The sequence below is a fragment of the Lycorma delicatula genome, chromosome 1 (genome assembly GCF_047948215.1).
Source record: "Lycorma delicatula isolate Av1 chromosome 1, ASM4794821v1, whole genome shotgun sequence".
Taxonomy (NCBI): Eukaryota; Metazoa; Arthropoda; class Insecta; order Hemiptera; family Fulgoridae; genus Lycorma; species Lycorma delicatula.
Genome location: NC_134455.1, coordinates 272,866,389 through 272,889,104, shown reverse-complemented (window position 1 = coordinate 272,889,104; position 22,716 = coordinate 272,866,389). Strand labels below are relative to the sequence as shown.

Here is a 22,716-nt window from a genome sequence, read left to right as displayed (position 1 = left end):
GAAGAGGAAAACAACCTGTGGTCTGGTGATTTTAGAATAATTAACTTACCATCAAATAAAGGGCCGGCAAAAGTCGGTTTTGTAATTATCAAAATATAGGGAAGAAAGAACAGTATTTCCAAAAGCTTAGCAATAGAATCATTGTAATTAGGATAAAATCAAAAACTAAGCCAACAGTGGTTAACATCTATGTGCCTACAATTGCCCATGATGATGATGTAGAGTGTGAATACAAAAAAATTGACTAAGCAATTAAACACATAAAAGGGGATGAAAATTTAATAATAGTTGGAGACTGGAATGCAAGCATCAGAAAAGGCAAGGAAGGAAATATTGTCTATGAATATGGGCTGGGAAAAAGAAATGAAAAAATGGACCAACTTATTTGCACAAAGTATAAGTTAGTAATTGCCAACATCCAGTTTAAAAAACATAGTAGAAGAATATACACATGGAAAAAGCTGGGTGATACTGCTAGGTATTAAACAGATTATATAATGGTTAAACAAAGATTTAGAAATAAACTCATCAACTGCAAAGCATATCCAGGAACAGAGATTGATAGAGACCGTAATTTAGTGGTAATGAAATGTAGATTGGAGTTTAAAAACCTAAAGAAAAGGTGTCAGATGAATTGGTGGAATTTGGAGAAGCTTGAAAAAGAGGTAGTAAAGAAGATTCTTGAGAAGGACATTGCAAGAAGTCTGAGTATAAAAGATAAGATAGAAAATATAGAAGAGAATGGGTGAATGTTAAAAAGAAAATTCTTGAATCAGCAGAAGCGAACTTAGGCGAACTGGTAGAAAGCCTTGGATATCTGAAGATATATCACAGCTGATGGCTGAGTATAGAAAGTATAAGAATACTAGTGATGAAGAAGGTACAAGGACCTTTTGACAATTAAGAAATACTTTAAACAGGAATTGCAAATTAGTGAAAGAAGATTGGATTAAAGAAAAGTGTTCAGAAGTGGAAAGAGAAATGATCATCGGTAAAATATATGGAGCATGCAGGAAAGTTAGGAGAATTTTGTGGTACATAAGTTAAAATCTAATAATGTGTTAAATGAAGATGGTACACCAATTTATAATATGAAAGAAAAGGTTGATAGGTGGGTGGAATATATTGAAGAGTTATATGGAGGAAATTAATCAGAAACTGGTGTTATGGAGGAAGAAGAGGATGCAAAGGGAGATACAATACTGAGATCTGAATTTAATAGAGCATTAAAGGATTTGAATGAGAGAAAGAATCCTGGGATAGCCGGGATACCTGCAGAATTACTGCGCAGTGCAGATGAGTAAGTGATAGATAAATTAAACAAACTGGTGTGTAATATTTATGAAAAAAGAGACGTTCTGTCAGACTTTAAAAAGAATTTTATTTTCTTAATATCAAAGAAAACAGAAACATGTGAAGACTAAGAACAATTAGCTTAACTACTCATCCATAAAAAAATGTTAACTAGAATTCTGTACAGAAGTATTGAGAGGAGAGTGGAAGAATTGTTAGGAGAAAACCAATTTGGTTTTAGGAAAAGTGTAGGTGTAAGGGAAGCAATTTTAGTGCTCAGATCAATAGTAGAAGGAAGATTAAAGAAGAACAAACCAACATTCATGTCATTTTTAGATTTAGAAAAGACATTTGATAACATAGTTTGGAATAAAATGTTTAGTATTTAAAAAAATTAGGGTTCAAGTATAGAGATAGAAGAAGAATTGCTAACATGTACAGGAACCAAACTGCAACAGTAATAATCAAAGAGCGTAAGAAAGAAGCAGTAATAAAAAAGAGAGTCAGACAAGGATGTTCTATATCCCCATTATTTTTTAAGCTTTATATAGAACTAGCAGTAAATGATGTTAAAGAAGAGTTTAGATCTGGAGTAAAAGTACAAGGTGAAAAGATAAAGATGCTATGATTTGTTGATGATATAGTAATTCTAGCTGTAAGTAAAAAAGATTTAGAAGAACAATTAATGCTGTGGATGAAGTCCTATGCAAAAACTACCACATCAAAATAAACAAGAACAAAATGAAAGTAATGAAATGTAGTAGAAATAAAGTAGATGGACTACTGAATATAAAAATTGGATGAGAAAAGACTGTGGTGGTAGATGAATTTTGATATTTGGGAAGCAGAATTGCTAAAGATGGACGAAGCAGGAGGCATATAAAATGCTGAATAGCACAAGCGAAACGACCCTTCAGTAAGAAATATAATTTGCTTACATCAAAAATTAATTTAAGAATCAGGAGAACATTTTTGGAAGTACATGTTTGGAGCATAGTCCTATATAGAAGTGAAACTCAGACGATTAGAGTATCAGAGAGAAAAAGATTAGAAGCTTTTGAAATGTAGTGCTATAGGAGAATGTTAAAAATCAGATGGGTAGATAAAGTGACAAGAGGTGTTGCAGAAAATTGATCAAAAAAGAAGCATTTGGAAAAATGTCGCTAAATTAAAATTAAAATTAAGGCATCTTGGAATAGTCACTTTGATGTAGGAGGGACAGGTAGATGGGGAAAAGTTGTGCAGCTGGGTAACAGTAGTTGGAATATGTAAAACAAATTGTTAGGGATGTAGGATGTAGGAGGTATACCGAAATGAAATGACTGGCACTAGATAAGGAATCTTGAAGCGCTGACTGAAGAAAAAAAAAAGCTTAAATAAAAATGTGTATCATTCACTAAATATAGATTTCTACATGAAAATTTTTTGTGATATATTTTTCACAAACCACAATTTCACATATTGGTGGTCCCGTTATAGAACTTCAAAAGCTGTAGGAAAATTGACTCTTGTTTCTGCTTGTTAAAAAATGGGATATACAATAAAAGATTATGTGAAAGCAGCCTTGATATTTTTTGTTCATACATATAACCTGACAAAGCAAGTGTTTGTCCAGAAAAGTCTGTACTGTTTACATTATCCTAGAGATAGTAATATTACAAGTGGTTAATCGATTTTACTATAAACATATATATATATATATATATATATATATGATATGATTTTGTCTGGCTCATTATTATAACTAGTAATAACAAAATTATTGCAATAGGAAAAACTATTTATTTATCAAATAAGTTTAATTTATTTACTTTACTATATTGTTGTGCTTTATTTTTATTTGGTGAATTATTAAGAATAAATTATGACTTGCTACCATTTCAAAATAAATTCAATATTGCTTGCAACAGAACTGATTTTTGAAACAGTGTAGGAGGAATTAATTGTATAATGGAAAAATAATATCAAATTATATAAAACACAATTAATATTTATAGTTTCTAAAAACAACAATAAATATCTTAATTAAATTATGGATGATAGGTAGTTTTGAAAAACATCATTTTGCAGTGACCTGTTGGCCACAAGAAGATACTATACTCATGATATCAGATTTATATAAATAAGTTTAGTTCAAAATACTTAATTTACTATTTGGGTTTCTCATCTAGGACTTGTTGTAAAAAACTGAACTTTTAAGTACTGCTTGAAAGTAGTTTTTTTCAATAGGAAACTTTGTTCTCTATGATCTTGGGGCATATCTATCAGTTTACAAATGATCAGCTGATAATTTAATCAAGTAAAATTCATCTCATTTGGATGTTAGATGTTTTAAATGAGAAACTAAGAAAAATTCATGTCTCACTTAACTGAGTTTGTTCAAGATTTCTCCAACTGTGGCTGCTGCTGATGTAATAATTTTTCTCTCTCTCTCTCTCTCTCTCTCACTCTCTCTCTTTCTCTCTCTCTCTCTCTCTCTCTCTCTCTCTCTCTCTCTCTCTCTGTGTGTGTGTGTGTGTGTGTGTGTGTGTGTGTGTGTGTGTGTGTGCCATAACAGTTATTAGTTTATTTTTATCTACTGAAGATTATCAGTTTTGCAGTATATACTGTTATCCACTAATATATTGCTTAGTACTGTATACAAATGAGTGGAAAAGTGAATTGAGAGTTCAATAATAATTATTAGCCTTTTACACTTCAATATTTTCTATTTTTTGAGTAATGTTTTACCCAAATTCTTGAGTGAGTTTCTACTTATCATTTGGACAGTTAATTATCAACAATCAGAACAAAATTGTAGATGTAAGATTTTGATTGATGAAATATAATGTATAAATGAAAATAATGAGCAGTTCAGTTATATATAAATACTTTTTTAATTGCAGGAATAAAAAAAATGAATTGTTCTTTTTTCACAGATTACTATTTGATGAATGCAAGCAGTTTGTTGCCTGTACTGGCATTAAACCTTGCTCCAGGAGATAGAGTTTTAGATATGTGTGCTGCTCCTGGTGGAAAGAGTATTATTGCATTACAGACTCTTTATCCAGGTTAAAAAGTTTACTTGATATATATTTTTTTAATAAATATACTTTTTTTAATTTATTTATTATTTTTGTAAGGTGATAAACATCCTTTATTTCACAGAGACTTCATTAACTTACCTCTGTACAGAATTGGTAATATTTATCTAGCATCTTAAGGTGGCTCTTTTCATGTATTTTACAATTAACTCACAATCCATCACTGTATGTTATTGCTAAATTGGCTAAGAATCGAGTAAAAAAATATTAAATATCCAGTTCATGTCTTGATGGTTTTTTGTTGCTGTAAATATATATGATAAGAAGAAATTGTAAACTGCTCACTTCCAAGTATACTTTTGAATCAAAAGATTTTATCAGAGCTTGGCCATTGATGTAAAGAACATAAATATTAACACCATATACAACAATAGAATCAATTTTTGTAAAGCATTGCACAAAAATAAAGTACATAAGTAAATCTCCCTCTATGAATCATGAGATCTGGCCGATGGTGAGGGGGCTTGAGTGCTAAATGATACAGAGTAGCTGGACTACTCTGATGCAACCATAGCGGAGAGGTATCTGTTGAGAACCAGATTAAGGAATGATTCCTGAAAGAGACCAGCAGCTCTTTCAGTAGTTGTTAAGGGCGTAGGTCAGGACGAATTAAATGCCCATATCAACATCACTCAATCTTCTGAGTACTGCACAGCTGAAAGCAATGGAAAACTACAACTGCTTTTTTTCCAAGAAAGTGTAACTTTCTGTAGTAACAAAGATTAAGGCAACTTCCTTGATAAAATATTCCGGAGGTAAATTAGTCCCCTTTTTGGATCTCCAGGTGGGGACTACTAAGGAAGGGGTCACCAGAAAATTAAAAAATAACATTCTATGACTTGGAACGTGGAATGTTAGAAATCTAAAAAAGGCTGGTAGGTTAGAAAATTTAAAGAGGGAAATGAATAAATTAAATGTGCATGTAGTAGCGAGGTTCAGTGGGAAGAGGAAAACGACTTTTGGTCAGATGATATTAGAACAATTAACTCAGTTTCAAACAACGGGCAGGTAGGAGTAGGTTTTGTAATGAACAAGAAGATAGGGAAGAGAGTGGAGTATTTCAAAATGCATAGCGATAGAATCATTGTAATAAGGATAAAATCAAAACCTAAACCGAAAACAATTGTTAACATCTATATGCCTACAAGCGCCCATGATGATGATGATGAGGTAGAAGAGTGTGTATACGAAGAAATTGATGAAGCAATTAAAGACATAAAAGGGGATGAAAATGTAATAATAGTTGGAGATTGGAATGCAAGCACTGGAAAAGGCAAGGAAGGAAATATTGTGGGTGAATATGGGCCGGGCAAAAGGAATAACAGAGGGGTTGACTTGTAGAGTTCTGCACGAAGTATAATTTAGTAATTGCCAACACCCATTTTAAAAATCATAATAGAAGAATATACACATGGAAAAGGCCAGGTGATACTGCAAGGTTTCAGATAGATTATATCAAGGTTTAGCAAAATTTAGAAATCAACTCATTGATTGCAAAGCTTACCCTGGAGCAGATATTGATAGCGACCATAATTTAGTGATAATGAAATGTAGATTGGGGTTTAAAATCCTAAAGAAAAGGTGTCAGATGAATTGGTGGAATTTAGAGAAGCTTGAAGAAGAGTAGGTAAAGAAGATTTTTGAGGAGGATATCGTAAGAGGTCTGAGTAAAAAAGATAAGGTAGAAATTGTCGAAGAAGAATTGGAGAATATTATAAAGAATTTCTTAAATTAGCAGAAGAAAACTTAGGCAGAACAAAGAGAACTGGTAGAAAACCTTGGATATCAGAGGATATATTGCAGTTGATCAATGACCATAGAAAATATAAGAATACTAGTGGTGAAGAAAGTAAAAGGAACTATCGACAATTAAGAAATACTATAAACAGGAAGTGCAAACTAGCGAAAGAGAAGTAGATTAAAGAAAAGTGTTCAGAAGTGGAAACAGAAATGAACATTGGTAAAATAGATGGAGCACACAGGAAAGTTAAGGAAAATTTTGGGGTACATAAATTAAAATTGAATAATATGTTAAACAAGGATGGTACACCGATTTATTATACGAATGGAAAGGTCGATAGGAGGGTGGAATATATTGAAGAGTTATATGGAGGAAATGAATTAGAAAATGGTGTTACAGGGGAATAAAAGGAAGTCAAAGAGGATGAAAGGGGAGAAACAATACTGAGATCTAATTTAGGAGAGCATTAAACAATTTGAATGCAGAAAGGCTCCTGGAATAGACAGAATATCTGTAGAATTACTGCACAGTGCAGGTGAGGAAGCGATAGATAGATCATACAAAGTGGTATGTAATATTTACGAAAAAAGGGAAGTTCCGTCAGACTTCGAAAAGAGTGTTATAGTCATGATACCAAAGAAAGCAGGAACAGATAAATGTGAAGAATACAGAACAATTAGCTTAACTAGTCATGCATCAAAAATCTTAACTAGAATTCTGCACAGAAGAATTGAGAGAAAAATGGAAGAAGTGTTTGGAGAAGACCAATTTGGTTTCAGGAAAAGTATAGGGACAAGGGAAGCAATTTTAGTGCCCAGATTAATAGAAGAAGGAAGATTAAAGAAAAACAAACCAACATACTTGGCATTTATAGACCTAGAAAAGGCATTCGATAATGTAGACTGGAATAAAATATTCAGCATTTAAAAAAAATTAGGTTCAAGTACAGAGATAGAAGTACAATTGCTAATACTTACAGAAACTAAACAGCAACAGTAATAGTTGAAGAACACATGAAAGACTCCATAACAAAAAAGGTAGTTCGACAAGGATTTTCCCTGTCCCTGTTACTTTTTAATCTTTACATAGAACTAGCAGTTAATGATGTTAAAGAACAATTCCGGAGTAACAGTACAAGCTGAAAAGATTTCAATTTGCTGATGCTATAGTAATTCTAGCTGAGAGTAAAAAAAATTTAGAAGAAACAATGAACGGCATGGATGAAGTTCTATGCAAGAACTCCTGCATGAAAATAAACAATAACAAAATGAAAGTAATGAAACATAGCAGAAATAATGTAGATGAACCACTGAATATAAAGTTAGGAAGAGAAAAGATTAATGAGGCAGAAGAATTTTGTTATTTGGGAAGCAGAATTACTAAATATGGACAAAGCAGGAGCGATATAAAATGCTGAATAGCACAGGTAAAACAAGCCTTCATTCAGAAATATAATTTGCTTACATCAAAAATTAATTTAAGAATCAGGAGAACATTTTTGGAAGTACATGTTTGGAGGATAGCTCTATATGGAAGTGAAACTTGAATGATCAGAGTACCTGAGAAGAAAAGATTAGAAGCTTTTGAAATGTGGTGCTATAGTAGAATGTTAAAAATCAGATGGGTGGATAAAGTGACAAATGAAGAAGTGTTGCAGCAAATTGATGAAGAAAGAAGCATTTGGAAAAATATAGAAGAGACAGACTTAGAGGCCACATATTAAGGCATCCTGGAATAGTCGCTTTAATATTGGAGGGAGAGATAGAAGGGAAAATTTGTGCAGGCAGGCAACATTTGGAATATGTAAAGCAAATTGTTCGGGATAGGATGTAGGGGGTATACTGAAATGAAACGACTGGCATAGATAGGGAATCTTGGAGAGCTGGATCAAACCAGTTAAATGACTGAAAACAAAAAAAAAGAAGTAAATTATTAAGTAGAACATGCCAGTTATATGTACAACGCATAAATACCATATCAAAGTCTAATTCATTACAAATGATCATTTGATACAAATACACTAACTTTACTTATTTTATTTTAATTACTTATGTTATTGAACTACTTGTGTTTTGAACTACTATCACTTGTTTTTTTGTATGTGTCAATTCTTTAACAGGGTAAATAAAATAATTATTAATACATTTACAATTGATTACATTAGGAAAGATATGATATAGATTATTAAGTATGCTAGCCAATGTATTTAGATTTTTTTAAATGAGTTTTGTTTTCTAATTTATAAAAGAATATTTTTGTAAATATTTTCTGTTTAACAACATAATGGAGGTCTACTGCAAACATATTGGTTTAGGTCACTTATTCAAAGTACCAGTAGTTTATTTTAAAGACCTTTTTGGTAATTGTGTAGTTTTTATGTGCATGAACAATACAGTTATCACAAAGCAGCAGCAGAAATATCAAGCAATATTTTTAAAATCAAGAAAACCCTGAATCCTCAGTATCACATGAATTTTTCAAAAACAAAGAAAATTAATTTGACATGTTTTCAGTTGTAAGAATATTCTGACATATTTCATTTACTTGTGAAATAGTTTATTGTTTTTTCATAACTAAGGATATATTTTTAAATAAATGACATTATTTTATTAAACGTTTTTTTATTAATTTGTCTAATATTTATTAATCATCTGGAATGTTATTTATCAAATTAAAAATTGCCCATGAGTTTATATTTATAATGTATTTATATTTATGTGTTAATTTACCTTTTGTAAAAATGTATTAAATTATCCTTATATGAAACTTAATTAAAGAACTTTCGGAACAACTCAGTACTGAACTTTGGTACATGAGAAAGGAGCTTGTTGTACTTCTATTGCTATTTTTAATAAATAATTACAGACCCATTTTAATGATCTTTCCACCGATTTAATAAAATACTTTCTTTAACAGAAAACAAACTATAAAAGAGAAGAGGTTTTCTTTTTTATTGCTTATTCAATGAGTTCTTAATATTAATATAACAAAAAACCTTTAATTTTTTGAATCTTCTTTTTATGTGTATAAATAATAAATACATGCATAATAATTTCCATAATGCCTTCCAATTTTTTTTCTACTGATTTTATTTATTTAGTATATTCACATACTTATTTTATTATTATTTCACCTATTAGAAATAACTTATTTTGATATATTAATGTGTGCTTTAACCATCTCTATTTTTTAATTTTGTTGTTAATTGTATATTTTTGATAATACCCTGATCAAAGTTTTATTACAGTTTTCCTTAATCTTTTCAGGTAAATGCTGAGCCAAGTTCTTTTTGTATGCATAAAATAGTACCTATACATTCATGATCTATTTTGTATAATATATTGATTTGTACTGATCAAAATATTATTCATTTATTGTATTTAAATATTATATTTATTGTATTTATTCATTTTATTTACAGATCTTTTGGTTTGCAATGACTCTTCCAGAAGTGAAAGATTAAAACGAGTTTTGAAAGATTACTTTTATAATCTTAAACAAGTAAAATTTACTATGAGAGATGGACGTTTTATTGATGAGACAGATTTATTTAACAAGGTACACAAAATTTTTAATTTGTAATATTTGCTAGCTAATTTATCATTGGACATAATAAAATTTTGAAAATGGTGATCATTTTTGAAAAGAAATGTCTGATAAAGAAAAAGGAAATACTGGTAATTAGTAAAAATTATTAATAGAAATTGTTAATAACTTTGTCCTATTTAACCTGAAATAGCCTAATACTTAGCCAAAATTTTCTCAAACTTACGAACTTCCAAATTTGAAATTCAAGGCATGTTGCTTGAGCTACAACCACACATGCCGTTAGAATTTATTTTCTTAAAAAAGAATATATAACTCACTAGTTTATTATTATTAAACTAATTGCTAGGTTTTTCTAATAATTAATAAGTTGCAACCATTATCATTTGTAAATCTGTACAATAATTTAAATGCTGCACTTTGTATTTAGTCTCATGGAGTTTCTTCTAAAAACTTAAATTAGAGAGGATTAATGGCATTAATCTTCTCTAATTTAGTTACTAAATTTTTATGAAAATAATGTAAAATTAGTGATAGTATACTTTTATGATTAACATTTTTTTCTTGTTTTTGTTATCTTTTACATGTATTGGCCAAACATTAATAATTTATCACTACCATATCCTCATTTTTCAAGAAGAGAAGATGAATCTTCTTAACCTTTGCCACCATGATTTTTTTCTTGAGATCCACTGGCTGGCTTTCTGGTACTACTTCAACCCAATAACAGATTTTTCCCTTGGTAACGTTAAGAGCCTCTCAAAAGAACCTGAGGATCTAGGAAATAACTTAAGATCTTATTTTCAATAAAGAGTAAATTCTAGCACCTTCCTGTGTAGAGTGGCAGTGGTTGCATATATAGATGTTAACCATGTTAGAAGAATACATGCAAGTGGCTAACGATTGCAAGGAATATCTTCTGGTATATATTGTCAGGAAATATCTTCTGGAATAACAAGATCCCTTTACTAAGTGCCAACAGTCTCTTGAGAGTGGATTAGTGAATATAGGTTAGGGCACTCTGTTGTCCTTGGGGGAAAAAATTGCCTCAAAAGGTAGAAGAATCACTTATTGATCAATGGCATTGGAATATGGAAGGCAATGGGGTTACCACCACATTAATGATTGTAATGATATCCCAGGAATATCAGTATGGCAGGTTTCAACGTAAAATGTTCTGGAGTTTCAATTTTCTCACTCAGATCTTTGGGAGTGAATCCTTGAATATTGCCGAGCTGGGAACTGTATTGCATTTTAACATATTTAAGTTTGAAATTTATGTTGCAACCTGGAATTTAAGAAGTCTCTATGCTTAGGGTAAACTGGTGAAGGAAGCAGAACACGCTGTTAAATTAGGTAAAACAAGAAAGGCAGTTAGGCCAGACAACATAAACATGGAATTCTTAAAGTGTTTGAAGTTGACAGTATACAATTGTTGGTAAAACTTTTCAATTTGATGTACTCAACAGAAGTCATCCTGGAGAATTGGCTAAAGTCTCTTTTCATTACCATATCCAAAAAAACAAAAAGAGCCAAATACTGCAGGGGATTATTGTCTGATTAGTCTAATGAGTTACACATTGAAAGTCTTCCTTCATATTATCTATGGCAGGATTAGTGAAAGTGTGAAGAAAGTCTTGATTGTTCACAGTTTAGTTTTAGAAATTGTCTGGGTCCATGTGATGCACGCTTTACCTTAACAAAGAGATATCTTCATATGTTTTATTGGTTACGGGGCATTTTATAAAGTTAAACATGACAATCATGTAGAAGTGCTACAGAACATAATTACTGACAAAAGAGACATCCAAATTATTAAGAATTTGTATTGGTGGCAAAGGGTGAAAGTAAGATTTGGAGACAAAACAAATACAGAATGTGATATTCAGTGAGGTATATGATGGGGTTATATTCTCTTGTCCCTACTATTCAATCTGTACTTGTACAAAGTCTTTAATGAAGCTTTACATGGACAACATATTGAGGTAAGAGTAAACGAAGAGGTTATATCAATACAATTAGATATGCTGATGATACCGTCATCTTAAGTGATAAACTTGAACATCTTCAACTTTTGCTGAATTGAACAATCTAGCAGGATTGAAGATGGGTTTAAATTTTAACTCATCAAAGACCAAATTCATTGCATTCAGCTGTGAATAACACCCTGACACTAGTCTGTACGTCAGTAGTCATCAGGTAGAAGAGTTACTTCCTTAAGTATTTGGACTGCTACATCACCAACCAGCTGGATTCTGATAAAGAGGTGAAACAAAGAATAGCTAGAGAAAATTTTCTTAGAATGAAGCCCATGTTTTGTGAAAAGAATATGAATTTGAAGTTTAGTCAAAGAATGCTCAAATGTTACATTTGGCCTATGTTGATGTATGGTTGTGAGGTCTGGATATTGAAAGTAGCAACCATAAAGCAAGTGGAAGCATTTAAAATGTGGCTCCATAGAAGAATGTTTTGCATCCCATGGACAGAATGGAAGTCTAATGAAGAAGTTTAGAGAAGAGCCAGGGTTGGACAAGAGCTCCTGACAACTATTAAGTGCAGGAAGCTGGCTTATTTGGGTCATGTTTTAAGGGGGAGGCTATAACAACTTTTGAAATTGATGCTTTCCCATTTCCTGTGTTAGTTCTATGTTAGTACTTCCCTGTTTCCTTCACCATTTGACCTGTCGTGTATTCTGCAAAGCCTGAATGTCAGGAAGTTTGATGACATCAACATCTAAAATTGATATCATGGGTTCATTTACCCCTTTCATTTACCATGAGTCTTTAGTTTGAATACCTCCTAAATTCAGAGGATCAAATAAATAAAAGGCTGATGGTAACACAAATAGAAACTACCTAAGATAAACAGGTTATGTGAATTAAAATGTATACTGTTCATGGCTATGCTAACTATTCAAATTAATTAGCAAGTCACATTTTGAAACAAATTTGGATGATGCTCACTGGCCAAAACTGGAGTATGGGAATCATTTTTGAACCTTCCAGAGCATCAAAACTTTATTAAAGCTATGAAAAGTTGGTCATTAAGTTTTGACCAGGAATCATAACTTATTTAATACTCAGCACAGCACTGCTACACAACCTCTGGTCTCTTTTCACGAGCAGAGATCTGCGTTGTATAAAGTCTTTTCAGTGCTATTTTTGAGCTGGTGGTCAAGTGTGTACCTTCCCCAGTTTCAGAATCTTGCTGTCTGAGAACTGTTACAATGGTGTTGCATCTTTGTTGTTAAGATGATTCATACCCTTTTCACAGGGATTCAGAGGATTTGGCGCACGATTTGTTCAAGCTTTTTGCCTCATTGCAGCGAAGAGAGTTGCAATGACTCCTGATCGCAAGTCCCTGTTACAAGCAAAGGGGCCTTTACTCTTAGTTGTGCTCACACTCTTTTACAGCGGGGGCTGTAATCTGTAACTGTGTGTTGATCTTTGATTTCACACATTTGATCCAGTAGTGGCGAAAAGGTGCAAAGAGTGACAGGAGAATACAGAAGGTCTCTGGCTGCCTGTGACTCGCTCCAGATAGTCGTCACGTTTGTGCCCAATATCTCTAAATACAAGGAATACAGCGAGCATTTTGTTCGTATACTGTTAGGTCTGGGCATCTCCAACCATGACAGATGTTAGTGAGGTAGGTAAAAAGCCTAGCTAGAAGAGGGGGCCAGAGCTTTTTCCTTCAATCTCCTCAAACACTGTTTCTGACAACGATAGTTCTGAAATAGACATAGGAATGACGACCCGGAAGGGTATGAACCCACTTATTGAAGAGTTTTTGTAAGCAAGGGGCAGGCCTGGCAGCTCTGCTCTGTTGGCCCATGATGTTTTGGCGGAACTGGGTGGTTTGTCTTCTTATTTAACAAACCCCAAATGTACTAGTGCAGCTACCAAGAGGAGATTACTGCCTCGGCTCGAATTCTTCCGAGTGGCTTTCACAGCTCTCATCAAGGGTTTCCAAAATCTTACCTCAAGGCCTAAAGAAATAACTGTAGCTCAGAAACCGGCCTAGCCCCAATGTAACTGTGTAGGTATGCTGAGGTAGTCAGGGGCAGACATGAAACGAGCCAGTCCTCTAAGAATCTTGAGGTTGCATTTGTTAATAGGGTGGAGGGCTCGACTATGTCCAGCAGTCAGCTGAAGAAAGACCTCCAGGTTGTCCTTTGGGGTAACCGGAAAGGTCTTAAAATCAGGAACATTAAAGAGACCAGCAAGGGATTAGTTGTGATGGTGGATGATACAGAGACCATTCAGGCAATTAGAGATTCCACGACGGTTAAACGATTGAATGTGAAAATAGATCCGAAGAACGCGTAGGCGCCGTATTATAGTCTATGATATTGACCGTAACCTGGCCGACGAAGATGTCTTGTCCCTCATTAGGAATAGAACACTGATTGGGATGAAGCCACCTTCTGGTGGGACTGCAGGTTGGTCTTTAAACCGGGTAGGCGTGATACCCAGAAACATCATGGAGTCTTTGAGGTAAGTTTGGGCTCTTTCAAAATTTACGTCTGCAGGCAGACTTAGATTTAGGGTATTTCGGCCATTCCACCCTCCTGCATAGGAGGGTGGAATGGCCGAAATAATCCGTTTTGTGGGAGTCCATACTGGAGATTTTTTCTCGAGACCTTGGCGGCCTGCTATTAGATGTCCTGGTAGAAATTTTCTCCTCTGCGGTGGTGGCGGCGGCTGAAGCCATCATTCCTAGAGGTACATGCCTGGAACATGTATCAGGTTGGTAATCTCGGAATCTGACAGCAATGAAGCAGTCTGTGAACCGACTCAGAAAGGCTGCGCAGCGAGAGGGGGATCCCGATCGACAAGCGACAACCGCAAGCGACAAGACTCGCTTGCGGTAATCGCACATGTTGGAAGCGTAGAGACTTAGTGTTGATGTTCAAAGGTGGCGACAAAGATCTTACTGTTAGTTCTTCTTACTGCCACTAACGCTGTTGCCCGTGATTAACAAGGTTTTTGAGAAGGTCCTATATTTGCATATTAATGTTAGATTGGCCACTGATCATTTGCTAATGGATAACCAGTATGGTTTCCGACCGGGCAAGAGCACTGAGGATGTCAAACTAAAGGTGATGGATATAGCTTCCTCTAGTCCATGTAAATATATATTAGGGATTTTCCTGGACATATCCGGGGCATTTAACAACTTATGGTGGCCCTCTGCCCTGTTTCAGATGCAGAAACGTAAGTGTATACAAAATGAACTAGAAGTGCTTTCAAGTTATTTCAGCCATCGAACCGTTTCCCTTCGTGACAACGGCTCGAAGTTTCGTAAGAACTTAACTAAAGGATGCCCTCAGGCAGTGTTCTGAGTCCCCTTCTTTGGATCATAGAATTCAATTCGATGTTGACATTGGATTTGCCATGTGGTTGTCGTGTCGTCGTTTACTAACTACGCGCTGCTACTGATTGAAGGGGATTCGCGTAACGAGGTAGAGTTCCGAGCTGCTCGTGCTTGTGAGACACTCCGATTGTGGAGTCTCCAACATAAGATGATTTTCAGCCCAGAGAAACCCACAATGATGATGCTTAAGGGGCGATTGGGCGAACTGATGCTTAAGGGGCGAACTGATGAATCCAGGCCGGAATGGCTGGTCTCCCCATTCGGTACGTTACGACTCAAAAATACCTGAGTGTTATCCATGATGAGAATTTTCGGTTCAGTATGTAGCAAAAAAGGCCGCTGATGCTTTTTATGGAATCCGTAGAGTCATTCATCCCGATTGGGGGTTGATTACCGTACCATGCTTATCCTTTACAAAGATGTCATCCCATCTCTGTAGGGGAAAGACACCAGCCTTGTGACGCTTCCGGCCGCCACCCCCCCCCCCCCTTCATGGCACTAATGGGCTTTAACGGGAGTTGCGAAGGTATTATGCTGTATGCTGCGCCTGTCTGGGCTCACCGCATGGCTTTTAGGTATTCCGCGGACATATTGCTACGGGCCCAGCGACTCCTCTTGCTGGCTGTTATAGAACAGTCTCGCGGGATGCATATGTGTTATAGCCGGAGTCAAACCAATAGATATCTTGGCCAATGAGCGTAAGGAACGCTTCATTTCCAAGGTAAATAACCTATTACGTCAGAACGAAAGCAGAAGATTGAAGAGCGGGGCCTTGCGTCTTGGCAGGTCAGGTGGGACGAATTCCCCACAGGTCGCTATACACATGGTATATTTCCCATAGTGTCTGATTTAGGTGCGATTGGATGGGTCTCCCCCGATCGATATATCACACAGTTTGTCTCCGGGCATGGTGCCTTTCGGGTGAGTTTGGCTAGGTTTCGTTTGATGGATTCGAGTCAATGCTCGGATTGTAGGACAGGTGATACAGTGGACCACGTCCTCAACATCTACCCCCGATACGAGGTCGAACGTTCACGAGCTGTTAGGGAACTTGAGAGAATACATTCTTTTCTGGATTTCCGTATTAACTGGACGATCCGCGAGGAGTGGTCTATGGTGGTTGGTTTTCTTCGCGCCATTGCAGTGTGTCGATCTGCAGAGGAAGTTTAATCGTGGTACTCGATCGTGATAGGATCCCAGGTAGCTAGGGTTCCGGCTTAGGCATTGGATTGGTTGGAGGTAGGCGCATTGGCATCGTGCCACGGTTATATTCGTATTATTTGTGATTCGCTTTGGGGCTTCCGCCGGTGGGGGTGGCCGCGCCGCCGGGGTATGTTAACCCGTGCGACCGGTGGTTGGCTTCCCTTCGCTGGTGGCGGCCGTGATCGTGACTTAATAATGCCACACGAGACACCATGATTGGACGGGGTCGGGGTGCGGTGTTTGTCCCCGGCTCTTGCGCGGAACGGAGTGGGGTGCGTTCCCCTTGTTAGGTGACCTAAATTGGTTGACTTAAGGGTGTAGGTCTGAATCTCTATGTTGTGAAAGACAGTTTTGATTGGTATGAGTGTAGTACTGATTTAACTTTAAACTCGTTCATTTTCTGAGGAGACATTCACAGTCACAAACGGTGCTGTCAAATCTGGACTAGGTGCTGATTCACGCTTCCGCAGTTACAATCAGTTAGTTTGAGTGAATCATGTTAGGTTGTATGTGAAGGTGTTTGTTTGAGGCCTACATGAAGGTGAAATTTGATTAGTACTTTACTAATCCAAATGTCTACTGAGGCATTTACATTGGTGACATCCTGACTGAGGGCTGGCTGATGACTATGATATGTAATCAGTTAGAGGTCTAAAGACGACCTCCGGTAAAGCCCCTCAGGGCTTGGAATGGAGGGAGTGGTGTGGAGACCGGTAATGTCACAAGGTGGGTGTCTTCCCCTTATGGTGTTGGGAGCTACAGTTCACTACACTTCACTTATACTCACACATATCATCTTCATTCATCCTCTGGAAGTAATACCTGATGGTTATTCCCAGAGGCTAAACAGGGAAAAAAGTCATGATATGAAATAGTAAAGTTCATGGAGAAATTACTATTTAATATTAGTAGTTGATAGTAGAAGCATTTTCATAAGAAAGTAGTTTTTAATTGAAATCTTTTTTCCATTGAAGAATTTCTTTTTCTCCCCATTAATAAGTAGGATTAGTAGATAGTACAGAACAATAAGCCACAATATGTAACACCATACACAATGCTATTGCATTGCATCTGTTGCGACTTGCTATAAAAATTCAGCTAACAAAACTTAATTTTTAGCCCAAAAAGCTAGCACTGATCTTGTGAGTTTATATCTTGTGCTTCTATTTTTGCTAATTTAGTGATCTTTGAGCCTCTGCTGTAATGCTATCTTATTGTTTAAGGAATTGCATGAATCACCCAAATATCATCACTAATAAGAATATGTCTTAAAAAACTCATCACCCTCCTCCAATGTTTGGTTGGCATTAGTAAAGACATTACATGTGCACACTTAGTTTTGTGCTCCTTAGAGAATTCTTTGGCACCTATTAGGAGCAGAACATCTGATAATTTAAATTGTATGACTTAATTAATTGAGAACAGTTCTTGAAATCTCTGGGGTAGACTTGGCAAAGGATGATATTGTGAATTGTCTGTTCTCATGATTTTTGAGTTGATGCACACACTAAAAATTTTTATTTTTTAATGGCAATGATGATTTACTGAAACATGAGAAAAGTAAACACAAGTGTGTTGATGACTGTAACACTGATGAAGAAATATTAGCAAATTGTACTAACTTTGATATTTCTCTTACAACTATTTAAACTAGAGCCTTTTTTTGTTTATGTCTTGTTCAATTAGAAGATTTTTTAAAGAATTAGTACAGAATTAGGTTACAGTTTTTGTTTTTTGTCACTTATTACAGTATTTTTAAGGAATTTCTGAAAAAAAATTTCTGAAATTTGGACCACTTATTTATTATTTACAGTAAATTATAATAAAAAAATACTTTATTATTGTTCAAATCATGATTGTAGAATGTAGTATGTAATTGTTTTATTTTCTGAGGAAAAATAGTGGAAAAAATCTTTTTTTATTGGCCATTACTCCAAATTTGTGTATCTATGAACGTTTTTCAGTATTTGATCAGTTGAATATGACTATGAAGCATATCAAGAACCCTACTGAATCACTCTTCACAGATAATGAACGTTTAAATTATTCACATACAAAAAAAAAGTTCTAACAATGGTTTGAACAGAAGCAAGTTATTTCTTGTTACAACTTTTTTTTTGTCTTCAGTCATTTGACTGGTTTGATGCAGCTCTCCAAGATTCCCTATCTAGAGCTAGTCGTTTCATTTCAGTATACCCTCTACATCCTACATCCCTAACAATTTGTTTTACATATTCCAAACATGGCTTGCCTACACAATTTTTTCCTTCTACCTGTCCTTCCAATATTAAAGCGGCTATTCCAGGATGCCTTAGTATGTGGCCTATAAGTCTGTCTCTTCTTTTAACTATATTTTTTCCAAATGCTTCTTTCTTCATCTATTTGCCGCAATACCTCTTCATTTGTCACTTTATCCACCTATCTGATTTTTAACATTCTCCTATAGCACCACATTTCAAAAGCTTCTAATCTTTTCTTCTCAGATACTCCGATTGTCCAAGTTTCACTTCCATATAAAGCAACACTCCAAACATATACTTTCAAAAATCTTATCCTGACATTTAAATTAATTTTTGATGTAAACAAATCATATTTCTTACTGAAGGCTCGTTTCACTTGTGCTATTCGGCATTTTATATCCCTCCTGCTTCGTCCATCTTTAGTAATTCTACTTCCCAAATAACAAAATTCTTCTTCCTCCATAATCTTGTCTCTTCCTATTTTTACATTCAGTGGTCCATCTTCGTTATTTTTACTATATTTCAGTACTTTCATTTTTTCTTGTTTATTTTCATGCGGTAATACTTGCATAGGACTTCATTCATGCCATTCATTGTTTCTTCTAAATCTTTTTTACTCTCAGCTACAATTACAATATCATCAGCAAATCGTAGCATCTTTATCTTTTCACCTTGTACTCTTATTCCGAATCTAAATTGTTCTTTAATATCATTAACTGCTAGTTCCATGTAAAGATTAAAAAGTAACGGAGATAGGGAACATCCTTGTCGGACTCCCTTTCTTATTACGGCTTCTTTATTATGTTCTTCAATTATTACTGTTGCTGTTTGGTTCCTGTACATGTTAGCAATTGTTCTTCTAACTCTGTATTTGAACCCTAATTTTTTTAAAATGGTGAACATTTTATTCCAGTCTATGTTATCGAATGCCTTTTCTAGGTCTATAAACGCCAAGTATGTTGGTTTGTTTTTCTTTAATCTTCCTTCTACTAGTAACCTGAGGCCTAAAATTGCTTCCCTTGTCCCTATACTTTTCCTGAAACCAAATTGGTCTTCTCCTAACACTTCTTCCACTCTCCTCTCAATTCTTCTGTATAGAATTCTAGTTAAGATTTTTGATGCATGACTAGTTAAACTAATTGTTCTGTATTCTTCACATTTATCTGCCCCTGCTTTCTTTGGTATCATGACTATAACACTTTTTTTGAAGTCTGACGGAAATTCCCCTTTTTCATAAATATTACACACCAGTTTGTATAATCTATCAATCACTTCCTCACCTGCACTGCACAGTAATTCTACAGGTATTCCGTTTATTCAAGGAGCCTTTCTGCCATTTAAATCTTTTAATGCTCTCTTAAATTCAGATCTTAGTATTGTTTCTCCCATTTCATCCTCCTCAACTTCCTCTTCTTCCTCTATAACATCATTTTCTAATTCATTTCCTCCGTATAACTCTTCAATATATTCCACCCATCTATCGACTTTTTCTTTTGTATTATATATTGGTGTACCATCTTTGTTTAACACATTATTCGATTTTAATTTATGTACCCCAAAATTTTTCTTAACTTTCCTGTATGCTTTGTCTATTTTACCAATGTTCATTTCTCTTTCCACTTCTGAACACTTTTCTTTAATCCACTCTTCTTTCGCCAGTTTGCACTTCCTGTTTATAGCATTTCTTAATTGCCGATAGTTCCTTTTACTTTCTTTATCACTAGCATTCTTATATTTTCTACATTCCTTCCTCAAGCTTCTCTAAATTCCACCGATTATCTGACACCTTTTCTTCAGGTTTTTAAACCCAATCTACATTTCATTATCACCAAATTATGGTCGCTATCAATGTCTGCTCCAGGGTAAGTTTTGCAGTCAACGAGTTGATTTCTAAATCTTTGCTTAACCATGATATAATCTATCTGATACCTTGCAGTATCGCCTGGCTTTTTCCAAGTGTATATTCTTCTATTATGATTTTTAAATTGGGTGTTGGCAATTACTAAATTATACTTCGTGCAAAACTCTGTAAGTCAGTCCCCTCTTTCATTCCTTTTGCCCAGCCCGTATTCACCCACTATATTTCCTTCCTTGCCTTTTCCAATGCTTGCATTCCAATCTCCAACTATTATTAATTTTTCATCTCCTTTTACATGTTTAATTGCTTCATCAATCTCTTCGTATACACACTCTACCTCATCATCATCATGGGCGCTTGTAGGCATATAGACGTTAACAATCGTTGTCGGTTTAGGTTTTGATTTTATCCTTATTACAATGATTCTATCGCTATGCGTTTTGAAATACTCCACTCTCCTCCCTATCTTCTTGTTCATCACGAAACCTACTCCTGCCTGCCCATTATTTGACGCTGAGTTAATTACTCTAAAATCACCTGACCAAAAGTCGCCTTCCTCTTCCCACCGAACCTCACTAATTCCTACTATATCCACATTTGTCCTACCCATTTCCCTTTTTAAATTTTCTAGCCTACCAACCTTTTTCAAGCTTCTAACATTCCACGCTCCGACTCGTAGAATGTTATTTTTTAATTTTCTGGTGACCCCTTCCTTAGTAGTCCCCACCCGGAGATCCGAACGGGGGACTATTTTACCTCCAGAATATTTTACCAAGGAAGGCGCCTCCATTATTGCTATGTGAAAATGCAGAGCCACATTTTCTTGGAAAAAAAGCAGCTGTAGTTTTCCATTGCTTTCAGCTGCGCAGTACTCAGAGGACTGAGTGATGTTGATACGGCCGTTTAAGTCGTCCTGACTCACGCCCCTAACAACTACTGAAAGAGCTGCTGCCCTCTTTCAGGAATCATTCCTTAGTCTGGCTCTCAACAGATACCTCTCCGATATGGTTGCACCTTCGGTCCAGCTACTCTGTATCCCTGAGCACTCAAGCCCCCTCACCGACGGCAAGGTCTCATGATTCATAGAGGAGGCTTGTTACAAGAGTTTAAATTGCTATCAGTTCCTTGTTTAAAATGTTATGTTTATTATTATTTTCTTTTATGACTGCTTAGGATTGTTTTAATCAGTCCATTATCCAAGTCTCTTTGATGGAATTGTTGGGGCCTTGCAGTCTTCTCAGTACTTTTTCATATGTTCTGATCTTTGTGCCCTTTCTATTGTTGAAAATGTTTGTGTTGTGAGTTTTTTCTTGCAAGTGTTTTTGTTCTTGATTTTCTTATTTAATATTATCTTATCGGTGGTGTTTACTGGAGTAAGGCCAATCTCCTTCAGATCCCCTCTTATTTCTTTGATCCATCTGCCTCTTGTCTTGGTGTTTTTCAAGTAAAGATTATACTGTACTAGCTGTTTCAGAAGTCTTGAATCTTTTATCTTCATGATATGTTCAAAGAATCCTAGTCTGCTCTTACGCATAGTATCACTGATGGGTTCTAACTCTTTGTACACCACTTTGTTGTGCAAAATTTCCCACTGCCTGTCTTTCTGGTACTATTTATTGATGCAGGTTCTTCCGATTCTTCTTTTGATTTTCTGGAGTCTGTCTGTCTTTGATTATTCGTTCAGGTGGAAGAGTGTTTCTGCTGCATAAGTGGCATCTGGTTTTATAACTGTGTTGTAGTGTCTTATTTTTGTGTTTAATGATAGGTATTTTTTATTGTAAGTGTACCAGGTTAATCTTCGAGCTTTAGCTAGTTTGTTTCTTCTTATTTGGATCTACGTTTTTTGTTTAGGTTGTTTGTTACTGTTTCTCCAAGGTATTTAAATTGGGTTACTATTTTTGTTTATGTTTACTTTATGTTTACTTTTCTTAATTGTGTTGGTTTTTAGGGCATAATTTCTGTCTATTCGAATGAAATTTTGAAACAAATTTTATTTGCAATTTGATTTAGTTTTATTGATGTTTGATAGCAGTGCCAAGTTTTTGGCAAATCCAGGACAGTTTGTTTTGATTTTTTGGGCTATTTTTATGTTTGGGAGGCATTTTTTGAGCCATTCCCTCATTACCATTTCTAGAGCGCAGTTGAATAATAGCAGTGAGAGCCCATCACCTTGGTGCAGTCCCATTTTGATCTCAAAAGGTTCTGAGAGCTGGCCTCTGAATTTTACCTTTGTGAGGGTTAGTTTTATAATGTTTATTAATTTGATATGTAGTCCAAGGTGTCTTAGAATTTTTAGTAGGGATTCTCTTTATATGCAGTCATAAGCTTTCTTGAAATCTACAGACGTTATCACCATGTCTGTTTCTTTTCCTGTTG

General features: G+C 35.1%; 1 protein-coding gene across 12 annotated transcripts in view; it reads left to right on the top strand.

Annotated features, from left to right (window-relative positions):
• Positions 1–22,716, top strand: part of l(2)10685 (5-methylcytosine rRNA methyltransferase l(2)10685) — a 103,608-nt gene that overhangs the window by 59,709 nt on the left and 21,183 nt on the right. For all 12 annotated transcript variants that reach the window (XM_075377890.1, XM_075377840.1, XM_075377850.1 and 9 more), the window contains 2 exons: positions 4,212–4,343; positions 9,539–9,675. In XM_075377890.1, the coding sequence (XP_075234005.1) occupies positions 4,212–4,343; positions 9,539–9,675 (269 nt within the window). The remainder of the gene's footprint in view (positions 1–4,211; positions 4,344–9,538; positions 9,676–22,716) is intronic.